Genomic DNA, 15,854 nt, shown 5'->3' on the forward strand with positions numbered 1-15,854 from the left:
TGGGAGTAGTGATACCAGGAGGGTAGAGGGAAGGTGGGCGAAAGGGGGCTGATAGGTGGAACCTATCACAATGATCAATGTAAAACAACCCCCAGGGGGACGAACAACCGAAACATGGGTGAAGGGAGACAGCGAGCGGATGGTGTAAGATATGAAAGTAACAATTATTTTTAATTTGTCAAGGGTTCACGAGGATGAGGATGGGGGAGGGAGGGGAGAAAAAAACCAATACCAAGGGCTCAAGTAGAAAGAAAATGCTTTGAAAATGATGGCAACAGACGTACAACAGATGCACAAATGTGATTGATAGAATTGTTGTATGGGTTGTTATAAGAGTTGTTAAGAGCCCCCAATAAAATGATTAAAAAATAATAAAACTATGAGGCTCTCTGCTCCTCCTCGTGCAACCTGCATCCCTGAGACACGATGGTGAAGGTTGGAGTGAACGGATTCGGCCTCATTGGGCGCCTGGTGAACCAGGGCTTCTTTCCAATCTGACAGAGTCGAGATTGTTGCCATCAATGACCCTTTCATTGATCTGAACTACATGGTCTACATGTTGCAGTATGATTCCACCCATGGCAAGTTCAATGGCACTGTCAAGGCTGAGAAGGGGAAGCTTATCGTCAATGGGAAGGCCATCTCCATCTTCCAGGAGCGAGATCCTGCCCACATCAAGTAAGGTGAGGCTGGTGCGTAGAATCCACTGGTGTCTTCACACCCCTAGAGAAGGCTGGGGTTCACGTGAAGGGCGGGGCCAAAAGGGTGTTCATCTTTGCCCCTCTGCTGATGCCCCCATGCTTGTGATGGGCGTGAACCACGAGAAGTATGACAACTCCCTTGTCAGCAATGCTTTGGGCACCAACTGTTTAGTCCCCCCTGGCCAAGGTCATCCATGACAATTTTGGCATCGTGGAAGGACTCATGACCACAGTCCATGCCATCACTGCCACCCAGAAGACCGTGGACGGCCCCTCTGGAAAACTCTGGTGTGAGGGCCTTGGGGCTGCCCAGAACATCATCCCCGCATCTCCTGGCGCTGCCGAGGCTGTGGGCAAGATTATCCCAGGGCTGAATGGGAAACTGACTGGCATGGCCTTCCGTGTTCCCACCCCCAATGTGTCCATTGTGGATCTCACCTGCCATCTGGAGAAAGCTGCCAAGTGCGATGACATTAAGGTGATGAAGCAGATGGCTGATGGTCCTCTAAAGGGCATCCTGGGCTACACTGAGGACCAGGTTGTCTCCTGTGACTTCAACAGTGACCGCCCCCCCCCCCACTGTTCTACTTCTAATGCTGGGGCTGGCATTGCCCTCAACCACCACTTTGTCAAGCTCATTACCTGGAATGACAATGAATTTGGCCAGAGCAACAGGGTGGTGGACTCATGGTCCACACGGCCTCCAAGGAGTAAGACACCCCCCCACCCCCGACCAACAGCAACAACACTAGAGGAGAGGCTCTCAGCTGCTGGGGAGTCTTTGTCCCCAACTCAATCCCCCAACATACTGAGAATATAACATCCAGACCCCCTGAAGGAAGGAGAGGGACTTAGAGAGCCTGGCCTTCTCATGCACCAACAATAAAGTACACTGTACCCAGCAAAAAAAAAAAAAAGATATATGAGACCAATTTGAAATAAGGCCCAAAATACAAAGATGTTCATTGTTACAGCAGAAAACAGGCAACCTAAATATCTAATATTAAAGGATTAAAGTCAATTAAATTAGTCCAAACAAATGATGGAACATTAAGAAGTCATTAAAAATTTTATTGAGCATTTTTGACATGATAAAGTGATAGGATGCTAAGTACAACAGGGTACAGAACCAAGTTCAGTATGTTTTCAACTGTTGTTCATCTTCAACATAGCTGCTGAGTTGATTCCAATTCCCCGCAGCGGCAACCCTGATGCATACAGAGTAGAACTGCTCCCTAGGTTTTTCAAGGCGCCAGGGGCCTGGAAAGCTGGGGGCCAGGCCTGTCTTAGGACGTGCCTGTGGGTGGTGGCTAAAGGGAAAGTGCTTAGCCATTTGCACCACAATGAGCACACTTAACATCAGTTGTCAAGGCTTCTACTGTTTCCTGCTTTCCAGATGTCTACAGAGAGCACGCCAGCATTGTTTTTGTTGCTCAAGTATACAACAAATACTTTCCCCAAATCCATGTGCAGCCCAGCCCGCAGCTCCCATCAATTCCTGAAGTCACAACAATGGAAAGTTTAAAGCTAGGATTTAATTCCAGATTATGTTTTCCCTAACCTCAGAAGGTGAATTTTTAATGATTTCAAGTAGCAACCATTATGATAAATACAGGAGAAAATAAAAGACTGGAAAGATATCTGTAAAACTGACAACAGGGTTTAGCTTTAGCTGGTGGAATCTTAAAAGTGTCTACATCTCTTTAGTTCAATTTATACAACGAACATCTAATACCTCTCTAATAAAACATCTCTTCGATGTTTTTCTCCTACAAGACAACCACCCAGCAAACTATAGTACATGTATACACTGGAATACCGATAACCACTAAAAATGCTTTAGAAAAGTATTTAATAACATGGAAAAAAGTCTGGTACAGTTTTAGCTGAACATACTATAAAACAGTATGCTCAAAATGATCCCCTTGCTTTGTCTAAAACCACACACACATCCTACATAGACACAGAAAACATCTCAGAAGGAAATAGTGTTTCACTCTAGGTTGAATGAAAGTGTTTCATTTTAGGTAGTCGGATTGGAGATTTGTTTTCTTGTTTGTATATTTTGGTAAGTTTTCCTCTATTGAATATGAATTACTTTCCCAATAGTCCAAAAGAAGTTTTAAAAATAAATCTATAATTGGAGGGTGGGGAGGCGAATAAGGAAACACGCTTTTTACATTACAAATAACACACTAACTATGGACTTGTACTCCAAGAGCTGGCAGAGACCTCTGAGATCATCTGAAGACAATTTACAGGACACTGTGTTAGGATGCTATCTAAATATTGACTGGAAACAATAACAAGAGATGTCATGCTAGAGCATCTTCAGTGACTAGTTTGAAAGCCTGGCTTCCTGTTTACACAACTTTACATTTACTTTATTGCTAGCCCAAAGGTAATTCGGCATTCTGATTCAATCTAAGAGTGTCTTGACTTCCCACAGAATAAGAGGACCACAAAGAACATCTAAAAAGCCAGAAATATGGAAAGGAACACACACAAACGCAGAGATGTGTATCCTCAAGGCCAAACAAGAGCGATGCATGTAACCAGACTATTTCCAGGTTCAGTCTATTTCCAGGTCGCTGTCCTCACTGTGGCAGGCAGCAGAGTTATGCACAGACGTCAGCACCAAGACCTCCTTTTCTGGGAGTAATCCAAATTCCTGCAGAAAAGCTTCGAGGTCCACAGCAAAGAAATCTTCCCCTAGCTGGTCAGTGACACGAACAAAATTGCCAATCAATTCACCACCCTTGTAGATCAGCAGGGCAGGTAGGGCATTCCTGGTGAAGCGACTGCTGGCCCCAATAACGGAGCTCCTCACGCGGCAGAATTTGACCGCTGGGTACTCTGCAGCAAGGCAGGTCATGCACCCATTCATGGCTTCGGTCCCCAGAATGCCATCCTCGTAAATATGGACCAGAATGAGGGTGCTCTTCTGTTCTTTATCAATCATATCTAAAAACTCTTCTCCACTGGGGATCTCGAACACCTGCTTGAACTGCGGCCCCTGGTGCAGCTGCTGGCGCATCTCCTCCATTCTCTGTTTCCGGTACTGCTGCAGAAACTCGTCGTCGTCGTCTTGGGCCTCCCTCAGCTGGGCGAAGTCCTTCAGTGTCATCTACAGGAGGCCCAGCGAGTGAGCAGAAGAAACAGAGAACAGACACCGTGGTGTGGGATATAAAAAGACTTTTCCCCAGTTTTGTCTCCCCCAAAGATAGGCCAAATATTAGAGGCTGTTTGCCAGCATATGGTGGGAGGTCAGATGCATTCAGTCTCCAGACTACTGTCTGGTCCCACCACAGGTGGGGCCCACTCCCTGCTGTTAAGGACAATGGATTACTTCTCCCAGAAGGCTTGCAGCCATCAGTCTGGTCCACTGTAGGTGGGGTTCATACCCTACTGATAACAGTTTCTATGGAGAGCCAGAGAACAGGTCAGACCTGCTCAGTGACATCCAAGGTTAGGCTGCTATCCTGAATCTAGGATCCACCCATCTTGTACATGTATACCCGAATCCCTCCCCTTCCTATTGCATGTATACTCCTAGATCGCCCCCCTCTCATTACTGTATTACCTATTGTACAACCCCTTCCTGTGAGGCATGTCTTTATCTGTAATTAGTGGGCTTGCACACCCCCCAAAGACATATAAGCCTTGGTTAGTAAGAAAGAGCTCACTCTCCTCTGGTTCCCAGTCCTTCTCTCCCCCTGGCTCTCTCCCCTCTCCCCTTGTCCTCTTTCCGCTCCCTCTCTCTCATGCCCTGTACCACCAAGAGGAGCTGAGGTGAGCATGCTACCGTGAAATGTGTCTGACTCCATTATTTCAATATCTCCTATCTCTCTTATTCTCTATGATCTTACTATAACCTTTACTTATTATCGCTGTACAACTGTGCCTACTGGACCTGTGATGATCTGTGAGGAGCCGGATCCCCTGGCACCATGGGAACTGTTGTACAGGAGGCACATAGGCCTGGCTCACTGAATTCTTACGGTGATTCCCTTAGGGAGGCTCTTTTCTAGTCCCATTCTAAATGAGGTTCCAAGACTTGTCATTATTTGTATAAGTTCACACTGATCAACAAACCGGTTTTATTAAAAACGGTCACAAGCAATGAGCACATTAACCTCCATTAACCAAGGAAAACCCAGTTTCAGAAGAGAAGAGATCTTCCCAAGATACTAGTGGCAAAGCTGAGGATTAAACCCAGGTGTGTCCCAGTTACGGCACCGTTGCATTTCCCTTTGGACTGCACAGGTTCTCAGAGGTCAAATCAAACACCTCTACCTCTTGACTGGCTGACCGCAGTTCCCACAGCCGAGGAGCTTTTGAGAAAATCTCGGAGGCTAATAAATTAAATACCTTCCCACTAATCTTCTCCTGGAGTTCCTTCTGTTTCTGTTGCTCCTCCTCTTCATCCAGATGGGACCTGCAGGTCATTGACAGCTTCTTGATCAGCCTCTCCATCTCTCGACACTGCTCTTCCTTTTGCTCTGTCTCCAGCTGCTTGAAACGGCGCCAGTCATTGATTACGCCTTTTGGACCTGAGTGGAAAGGAACGTGGAGAGGACAAAGAAGAATGGTCAGCTGCTAGGACTTCACAGCTGACTAACGCTTGCTCTATCTTCTGCACAATAATGCCTACGCTCGGGCAGAGCGGTCTCTACACAGGGGGCCACTTCAACATGACAGGCAATGAATTAAAGGCCCAAAGTGTCCAACATGAAGAGAGGAGTTAAATAGCTTTTGGTTCATCTGCTCAAAGGAATATAAAGCAACTTGTACAAAGAATGAGGAGGAAGCTCTATATTTCCTGACAAAACAGCACTAATAATAGTTAAAAAAAGCAAAGTTCAGATCAAACACTTATAAAATGAACTATATGTATAAAGCAGATGTGAATGTGAACATACCAACATGAAAACCAAGTTCACCGGCACTGAGTTGATGCCAACTCATAGTAACCCTACAGGGTACAGTAGAACTGCCCTCTGCGGGTTTCTGAGACCATAACTCTTTACAGGAATAGAAAGCCCTGTCTTTCTTCCACGGAGCAGCTTGTGGTTTCGAACTGCTGACCTGGCAGTTAGCAGTCCAACACATAACCACTATGCTACAAAGGTCTCCTTTCACAAAGTGTGGGTTTATATAGTTAACGAATTCCCAGTGAAAACAAATGAATACAAATGACTCCATATTTCTAAATTTGCTTTGGAAAAATAAAAATACAAAAGTAAGAAAATGCTGATACAGAAAAGGAGACCAATTCTACGAGAGACTAAAATATATTAAATCATACAATAATTAAAAATGTGATATAATCTAGAAAGAAAAAAGACATTACAAATCAATGGAGAAAAGATGGATATTTCAAGAGTGTTAAAATAGCTGAGTAGCAAAATGAAAGTTGGATTCTTCCCTCTAAGGTTTCACTGGATCGAATTCCAAATCAAATATTTAAAAAGTAAATCATGAAAACACGAGATAAAAATATGGAAGAATCTTTATAAACGTGAAGTGAAATTCTTTTAAGAACATAAAATAAATAAAAATAAATAAAAAGAAAAAAAAAGAAAGAACATAAAATTGTGATTATAAAACAATACTTTGAGGAATATAAAATTTTTAAAATTCCTGTCAGGAAAGAACATGAAGTCAAAAGACAAACACACTGATAGAAATACATACAACGCATCTCAGAATAATTTCTTAGCTATATAGGCTCCCCAAGAAGAAAAAATACCACCACTTTTTGTTTTTTAATGGGCAAAGGGTACAAAAATCTCTTTTCAGACTCATAAAAAGATGTCCAATCTCACTCTTCAAAAAACAGAGGCAAAGGATGGCATAAGACAGTATGAGGGCAAAGGTTTGGGAAATAGTATGTTGCGGTCAATGAAGTGGATTTTAATAAATTTGCATCTCTGACCGTCACTTGTAATGATTGCTTTGTGGAGCAATTGGGAAAAAAAAGAAAGTAAAGACAGATAGTCAGCTAATGCAAATAAGCTACATTAGTAACGTTAGTCAGTCAAACTAAAAGAGATGTACCCATGATTATTTCATTAGGATTCATCCGTATGTACGCTTCAGATTTATAGCAGAGTAGTACCAGGTAATGAATATACGTATATTCAATTACTAGTGTCATTAAATGATGTATACCTTAATGTATTGACTTCCAACAATGATTTCAAATAAATCATATATATATATATGTACATATATACATGTAAAAAATAGTATGTTGCTTATTTTAACAGACTGCAATTTGTCAATACGGAGACATGAGACTGTAAAGCTGGTATGCCAATGTCTTCATCACTGTGATTTATGCCGTATCAAACAAGCAGTACACTAAGGAGGAGTCACACCCAGACCAGTGTTTGAAGCCATGCTGCTATTACACGCTTGCTTGTATTGTGCAGTAAAAAGGGAAGGAAATCTGCAGAAGGAAATGATTACACCAGGTTATCACTGAGTAGAGCCATAAGTAGAAAGAAATGACCGGGAAACTCCAACTGAACGTCTGTCTGTAAAGCCTATTCTGAGGGTGGGGGGTTAGGCAGTACCTGTGTTAACCGAGATGCCTTCGCCTGTTTGCTCAGCTTCCACAGACATGGAACTGCTGGCCAGGGCACCCCTGCTTCTGTCCTTGTCCTCGGGGTCACTGTCCTCGTCCTCACTGCTGCTGTAGTAGTACTGCAGCTTTTCTCCCAGCAATTTATCATCCAGGGTAGTCATGATGCCTAGAAGACGACAAAGACATGAAGCTGAAGGGTAGGGGACTCACCGGTGCTAAGATCCTATTTACAAGTAAGACCCTGAGATTTGATTTCCCCCATAGCCAGAATCCGTTCCCGGCCTGGGAAACAGGGCTTGACTGTGCTCTTTTAATGGAGAGTAAAGCCGAGATTCAGAAAAGGGAAGTTTCTTTGCCAAGTTCTACAGCAAACAGTGGAGCTAGGATGAGACCCCAGGGCTACCTGACTCTGAGACTGTCTTCTGAATAATGCACAGCTGGACTGGTACATTGGCTTAGAAGGCTCTTATTTAACTGAGTGGCGATTTAGCTTACTTGTAGATTTTCCTATCAATCAGATTTCTGGGTAAGCATCCGCCGAAGAAACACCAGAATCAAGCGTGAAGAGTATTATGTTGAGTTGCTCTGTGCCTCATTAAATCACCCCTGTGTCCTGGTTTCACCCCCCAATCAGCACACTAAGTAACTGGGCAGATGGGTCTCCAAAGCCCGCCAACTTTGGTTTACACAATCTAGGACTCTCAGTTATGGAAAGGACCAGGTAGGCCTAGCTTCTGCACTGGAAAAAGCCAAAGAGAATTTGGAAGACACTCATCCCGCAGAGATTGGCCTGAAGAGCCAGCAGAGATGGCAAAAAAAGGAAGAAAAGAAAGCTCTAGTACTCTTCCCTGCGATACCCAACACTGGACCGTTTTCATTAAAGACTTATCACCACCACGACCTATCTCCATTACAAAGTGACCCGCCCCAACAGAACTCTGGAAAGCAAGGACTTCATACAAGTAACCTCCATGCCCAGCACCGGGCCTCTGCATAAAGATATGCCTGGACCGAAGCGGGTATCCAGGAACCCCGAAGCCGAGACAGGGAGGGAGGATGGCTACTGACAAAAGGAATATGCACGGTGAGGACCGAACCACGGCTCAGGCCAGGAAGGCAGAAGGGCCCAGGATGGGCCAAAGAGGTGCGCCCTGGGCGGGGAGACACTCAGTTGGGGCGCTCAGTGAGCGAGGGCCATTGAAAGAGAGGAAGCCAGGGCAGCAATCGCAGAGGGTCTAACCCCGAGGGAGGAGGGAGCTAGGGCAGGGGCGCGCGGAGGGGCGTGGGGCCAGGGCGAGGCCATTGGGGTGTGGGCCAGAGGAGGCGGGGCCGCTGTGGGCGGAACCCGCGCCGAGGAAGCGAGGGGCGTCGAGACCCTAGGGGTGGCTTCGGTGCGGGTGGGGCCAGTGCAGAATCCGGGCCGGGAGGTCGCGTTTAACGTGAGGGGTCCAGGAAGCGAACAGGCATGGCCATTTTTCCTAGGCCGGCTGACCACCCTCCTCCCGCCCTGAGCTCCTTCCCGGCTGATCCCAGTGCGGTTACCCGGCTTCGCTCGGTCCGGATCCCTACGTGCCGGCAGCTCCGCGCACCCACAGGAAGTGGGGCTCGGTCGGAGAGTCGCCGCTGGAGTCCCGGTTGCTTAGACCAATGAGAAGGTCTTCCTGCGTCACGACGCTCCCGCGCTGCCCAATCAGACGCGGGTTCTTCCAGCGCCCGAGGAGCTACCGGGCCTTCTTTGGGCCAAAACACTTCGACAATATTAACACGCCTTTGTTTGTGTTGTTTGTGGCCGTTCAAGGAACTGCGCTGTTTCGGTCCACTTTTGAGTAATTTTATATATATATATGGAAGTGAATATATATACATATATATTCACTTCCATTTTAAGTCACCTACTAAAACGGAAGACATACAGATTTGGAATAATTTTCCCGAGAACACACGCCAAAACATGGATTAAAAAGGGAACGAAGTCAGGTTCAGGACAACTAAACGTAATGTGACACCCTCCTAGACGAAGCCCTAGAACAGGAAAGGACATGAGGGGAGCAGTTGGCAAAATTGGGGTCATGAATGCTGCTGCTCTTCGGTGCCTCGGTGTTGCGTCCAGTGCCAGAGGCCGGCACAGGAGAACCCCGGAACACTGCCCCGCCCTGAGCCCAGTCCTGCCTCTACTTGAGCCCATTGTCAGGCCATCTCACGGAGGGTCTTCCTCTCGCTGACCCCTCCACTTCATTCATGACATGTCCACACAGTACTATTAGATGAAGTCTCCCCACTCCCACTTTTTTCTTTAAAAAAATTGATGATTACTCATTTTATTGAAGGTTCTTACAACGCTCATTACAATCCATCCATCAGATGTATCAGGCATATTTGTATATAGGTTGCCTTCGCACTCCCTCTTCTTAGGAGCATTCTAGTGCTTCTTCCAAGACATGCTTGCTCACTCATCTGGCAGTTACCAACACTGTAATTCAAATACATCGATTCTGCTTTCTTCCGTATGCATTGGCGACTGAAAATGCCATGGCTTGGATCAGGTGCAACCTAGTCCTCCAAGTGACATCTTTGTATTTGAACACTCTAATGCCACTTTTGCAGATTTGTACAATGCAACATGTTACTTGATTTCTTGACTATTTCCATCGCGTTACTAATATTAGTAACATTTTCAGTAGTTTCAATAATTGTACCACAATTATAATGTTAACCTTTGGTGATTCTGCATAAGCAGTATAGAAAAAACTTTTTGTAAATCTAAAATTGCAAATAATTTTTTAAAGGGCTCAGCGATGCGCTCATATGAAGTACCTAACAGCTCTGCACAAATGGAATCATTTAAAATAGGATGATGCATTGTTTAAAACAGGCCTCTTTGTGGTTCTGGAACCACCTGCCATTTTTGGAAAACTTGTGTACGTGCAATTTTCTTTTGAGAAGTTGTTTGTTGAGGATAATTGTCAGAATTATCCTCAATTTAAGAACAATTTGTTTAGAGCTACTGTTGACTTATTTGTTTTGCATTCTTCAGAGTGAATAAGCTTATCAGCATTTGTGAACATGAGACCTGAATGTACAACTTGGGACCTGCTTTAATTGGCAAAGCTAGTTATCTGTTGTCTATGGGGTGACCGTGACTCTGGTATCTCGATGATACCAGTTGATGACGTGAAACATCTTTTCGTGTGTTTATTTTCCATTTGTGTGTGTATGTTCTTTGGAGAAATGTCTATTTAAATCCTTTGCCCACTTAATTCTGTTGTTGAGTTACAGACGCTCTCTGTGTGTCCTGGATATTAAAAACTCTCAGGTATTTGGTTGTCATATGTTTCCTTCTGTTCTTGAGGCTGTCTCTTCACTTTCGTTAAAAAAGCCTTCGGGTGCACCACAAGTTTTTGTTTTGTGAACCATAATTTACTATTTTGTTTTTTTTGTTGCTCGTGTTAAGAACAAGGTCCATTAGGTTTTACCCGTTTTCTTCTACAGTTTTATGGTTGCATCTCTGTGATGTCATTGATCCATTGTAATTTTCATATATGGTGTGAGGTCTGGATCCAACTTAAGTAGTTACATGTATAAACACCATTTGTTGAGTTGATTTTCCCCCCTCACATAATGACTTTGGTATCCTTGTCAACATCAATTGGCCACATATACATGGGCCTATTTCTGGACTCGCGACTCTATTCCATTAGAGTATGTTAGCTATACTTACAACTCCATCAAGCTGTTTTAATTTGTTTTATAGCTATGATTGAAATCGGGAAGCATGAGTCCTACTTTGTTCTTTATTCTCAAGACTGTTTTGGTTATGTGTGGCTCTTGCAATGCCATACAAATTTGAGCATCAGCTTTTTCACTTCTTCAGTTAACAGAGACTGGGATTTTGAAGAGGATTAGATTGAACCCATAAATTGTTTAAATAGTATTGATAGCATAACCTGATTACATTTTGAATGTGGAACAGATAGGACTTGCTGATAGCTTAGGTATGAGGAAGAGCTGTCGGAGGCGAATAACTGAGATAAGGCAGACTGAAGTAGAGGGAAGGTTAACTTTGAGGTGTCTATTAGAGATCCAAATGGAGATATTCAGTAGACTGACCTCTCTAAAAACGGCATATAGTATATGCACCACTGAGAATAACTAACCTCTACACTATCTGCATTCTGCTTGTGTTATTCCACATTATCTAAATTTACCTTTTATTTAGTTCTTGTCTGTCCCTCCAACTACAATGTGAATTTCATCACATTAGGGATTTTACTCTTGTATTTTATATCCCAATGTGGTTAAAATGAAATTTCTTAATTTCTACCAGTAATCCCTTTTGTGATGTGAAGTATAGCCTCAGTGCCTTTGGTCAAGGAGCCCTGGTGGCATAGTGGTTAGGTACTGGGCTGGTCAAGGTCAGCAGTTTGACCACTCCATGGGAGAAAGATGAAGCTTTCTACTCTGGGAACGAGCCAATCCTTCGTGTTTTCTGATCTTGGCTAGTGGTAAACTTCTAACTTTCCTGATAAAATTCCTTAATCATGAGTCTTCTGAGTTCTGTAGCCACTGCAACAGATTATTCCTTGGGTAGCCTGAGGTCAAATGTGGTCTCTGCACCATTTTCTCACCCCAATACCTAGCATCTCCCTCCTCTTCCTGCCATCAAGTCAATTTTGACTCTTAGAGACCAAGTAAACAAGTAAACCACAAATTTAAATTGCTGCCCAGTTGATTCCAACCCATAATATCATGAGTTATCAAGTAAAAGTGCTTCCTGCAATGTTCTTGGTTAATCTTTACGGAGCAGACCCTAGGCCTTTCTTCTGCAGACACAGGGGAGTTTCATGCCACCCAACCTTTGCTTAGTAACTGAGTGCAAACTATTTATGCCACTCATGGACCTCATCCAAGTTCTCAACCATCATTTGTTGGATGAATCTCTGAAAACATAAAGGTCTAAACATTTTGGGGTAAATGTTGCTTTGAGGCATCTGAGCTATTACATACAGGACCCCAAACTAATTTATTATTGTATGGCAATGGCTTCCCAATATTTCTGCACATTGGAAATTACCTGGGAAGCTTCAAAGATACTGTTACCTTATTTCTATTCCTAGACACTATGATCTAATTGATCGGGAGGTGACTGGGGGTGACCCAGGATTTGTGATTTTTGAAAAGATTCGTAGTTGATTAGAATGTGCGTAAGTTCAGAGACAACTGCACTAGAATGTTTCCAATGACTAAGAAATATTAATATATGTGAAAGCATATGAAAATTACTTCATAGGGATTACCTATCAAGGAAAATAAACTCTCCCCGAATTTCCTAGGCTTCGTTGTTTCATCTGGATCAACTGTTCTTCCTTTTGCTCTCATCTGTCACTCACTCCACGAGGTACATATTATAAACGTCAAGATATTTGTTCTCAACAATGGTTTGGGACTCTAAATCTAATCTGACCCATTATATGTGTATAGATGTCTAATATACTCCCTGTATGCAATGACAACCCATCTGAATTGCTCACTACTTTGCAAACCCATCTCACCTCTTTCATCACTACTTGGCTATGCTCCCAACACCTCTCGCCTAGGCTGCTGATGTGGCCCCTTCATCTTTCACACTACTACCAAAGTGATCTTTCCAGACCCGCAAAGTGTTCAGATCTCATTTCTAAGAGTCCCTGGGACATACTCTCTAGTGTGGTTATTCAATGTCTTTCATATAGTCCCTTGAAACCTTGGGTGAATTAGGTAGGGTCTTTCAGTTTTCTTATATGTAAAATGATGGTAGTAACACTACCTAGGTGGTGACGTATCTGTAGCCTGGAAAATACTAAGTGCTGTAACTATAGTTATATATTACCCAGTGAATCATGTAAATACCTAAACATTCCTTCCACTATCACCTATGGCTAAAATAAGTTCCAACCACAACCTTCTTGTGAGATGCAGAGAGCACACCTATTTCAGAATTGGACTCTCCAGCTTTCTAGTTATATAGCCTTGGGGAAATTATTGAACATCTAACATATAAAACAGTAAGCCATTCTAACTGCAATCAAAGATGTTACCATAGAGAATGGCTAATTATAAAGGAAGAAAGGGTGTTCAGGCTGAGCGTCTGCCCTGTGACTCCGCTTGGTCACCGCTCTGAAAAGTACTTCCCCTGGCTCAACACCAGTACCACCTGCCCCACAATTTTGCTTTGGACTTTCCATCCATCCTACATATGTCACTGACACTGGATATTCAAATTTGTCCTCATTTTTATGAATTCCCAGGGAAAAGGTCTCATGAATCAGTGACCTTTCATCTTCAATGTCTAGTACAGAGAAGGGCTTAAAATACATCAGCTGAGTGAAATGAATAAGCCTTCCTAAGGCCCAGCGAGGGAAAAGGGTCCACTGAGGCCATTCCCTTCTTGGTATTAAGAGCTGTCTTCAAGCTTCTTCAGACACAGTGCTTTGTATTAGTTGTGTATTTGTCCTGTTTTCTGCACTGGACTGTGAACCGCTATTGTCTATGTCCTCAGCCCCCTCTGTGATGGTTACATAATCCAGTGTCAATTTGAGGACTAAGAGTGAAGAGGTGCAGTCTAAAGCTCCTTCTTATATACATTAATGAGTCTCCCTGGATTTGTTCTATAGTCTATCCAGACTAACATACTATGGTACCAGGAGTGAGGTACTAGAGAAACAATTCATAAAGATGGAGAGTGGATGTGTGTGTGACCTCTCCCTAATGGTAATTTTCTTCTTTGGCTAGCCAGAGGTCAGATATGCCCATGTAGTTTACCATGTTCCTTTCTAAAAAGAATATGGTAAGTTAAAGTTTTGCTTATTTTGTTTGGTTGTAGTCTTTGGTTATTCCTATGTGGAATGACAAAAATGAATGTTAAAGTACCACATATACACAGTATAAGCCGAGTTTTTCAGCACATTTTAAATGCAGTTTTTCTGGTACAATTAGGTCCCTTGGCTGATATTTGGGTCGGCTGATACTCAAGTATATATGGTGTATTTTGACCTGGGGGGGGGAGGGAGTAGAAATCAACCATTTGAATTTCTCACAAATTATGTTGCTTAAAACAGCTGACAGAAAGTTTGGATCTGGTTTGATGCTGTCAGAGGCCTAAGCCCTTATTTTGTATCAATAGAGTAGTTTAAAGAATTAAGATAAGTTAAATAAGGATTGGACTTGACTGTTAAGAATTGAGATTAGTATCCGGTTATATTTTGTTTATATTGATTTCTTCTGCTCATTATTGTTGACATAAGGTTTAATATAAATGATTATTGAGAAGTATGAAAATAGAGAGCTGTAAGCCTGCTTGCCTTGAGCCATTAAAATTTGAATCTTTAAGTGGGTTGGGACATGCCTATAAAGGAGGTTAGCCCCACGCAGTGCTTTGGAGTACTCAGGACATTTGTATTCCAAGAGACTTGCCTATGGGGCAAGATCAACAAATTGAAGGAAAAAAAACTCTTTGGATTTTGGAATCATGAACTAGTGGTTTTTGTCAGAAACTTGAAAAAAATCTGGAGCCCTGAAGAAACTCTCCACTCTAGGGCTGAATTGTTAAAGGGACCCTGTAGGCAGACTAAAATGTTTCCTAGGTGACCACCTGGATCCACTTGAGTGGAAGTGAGAGAAATGCAGCAATGCAGAGGCGGGTTCAGTCTGGCCATTGACACCTGTGGGTGGACTTGATTTACAGGATCTAGAGAAGACAAGAGAGGATTGACTAAAAAAAAGAAAGGATATTTACATGGATTTACTTGAAACTGTTAAAAAATTAAATGGTGGGATGTTTGAGGAAGTAAAAAAAAAGAGAGAGAGAGAGGATTGACTACAGTTCATGACCTAGCCCAAGGGGGTTAGAGTGGTTGAGAATTTGTGACAGGGCCATTGTCTAAAGGCAAGGCAGCCAATTGATAGCCTGGTGAGGCTAAGTGAGGCAACCCACATTGAGTTGACCAGAACCCAACCAGAGGAAGAGATTTTTCAGCCTGTGAACTGGTGAATATTGCTGCAGACTTATGGACTGCCTGTCCTGATTTGACGTTGCTTATGGATTCAGACGCACAAGCTTCCAACTGGAATGAAGATTGTTGACATCAAAGAATATGATTGTCTCCTGAGAGCACTGGGTTGATGTAAGTGGGCAGAATAGAAATTGGATACCCAAAATTGAGGATATAAAGCATGAAGAAGAAAAAACAAGGCATGAAGTGGTTGGCTTACAAATTTTCATAGGTGGGGGAATATATTCATAGGAGTACAGTATTAAGGTGTAGGTGTTCACGTAAGTATAGAATATTTTTGTTTTGTTCAATTATAGAATACTATGTTTAAATGAGGCTTTAGCACATTTTTTAGTTGTATGCATTTTAGTTTTATCCTAAAATGAGGTACAGAGAGGATTTTATTATTGTTTAAAAATTGCAATATGGCTAAATAGTTGTATGAAAGTGTCAAATTGACAAGGGGTGATCTGTAGTAGTTACACAATCTGGTGTCAATTTGAGGATTAAGAGTGAAGGGGTGGATTCTAGCCT

The 15,854-nt window shown here is 43.0% G+C and overlaps 1 protein-coding gene and 1 pseudogene across 2 annotated transcripts; one reads left to right on the forward strand and one right to left on the reverse strand.

The window, feature by feature from the left end:
• The first annotated feature begins 426 nt into the window (after positions 1-426).
• On the forward strand, positions 427-1,415 carry LOC142457974 (glyceraldehyde-3-phosphate dehydrogenase-like; annotated as a pseudogene).
• A 329-nt stretch (positions 1,416-1,744) lies between these two features.
• On the reverse strand, positions 1,745-8,955 carry PDCL (phosducin like). Of its 2 annotated transcripts, none has more exons than XM_075560448.1 (4): positions 8,836-8,955; positions 7,283-7,459; positions 5,073-5,254; positions 1,745-3,828 (listed from the first exon to the last, which is right to left on the reverse strand). In XM_075560448.1, the coding sequence occupies exons 2-4, from the start codon at positions 7,452-7,454 to the stop codon at positions 3,274-3,276; spliced, it is 909 nt and encodes a 302-aa protein (XP_075416563.1). In that variant the 5' UTR covers positions 7,455-7,459; positions 8,836-8,955; the 3' UTR covers positions 1,745-3,273. The 2 variants fall into 2 exon arrangements, with proteins under 2 accessions (XP_075416563.1, XP_075416565.1); XM_075560450.1 differs by lacking the exon at positions 8,836-8,955 and adding an exon at positions 7,789-8,479.
• Between the last annotated feature and the right edge of the window lie 6,899 nt (positions 8,956-15,854).

The sequence above is a fragment of the Tenrec ecaudatus genome, chromosome 10 (assembly GCF_050624435.1).
Source record: "Tenrec ecaudatus isolate mTenEca1 chromosome 10, mTenEca1.hap1, whole genome shotgun sequence".
In the NCBI taxonomy this organism is placed as follows: domain Eukaryota; kingdom Metazoa; phylum Chordata; class Mammalia; order Afrosoricida; family Tenrecidae; genus Tenrec; species Tenrec ecaudatus.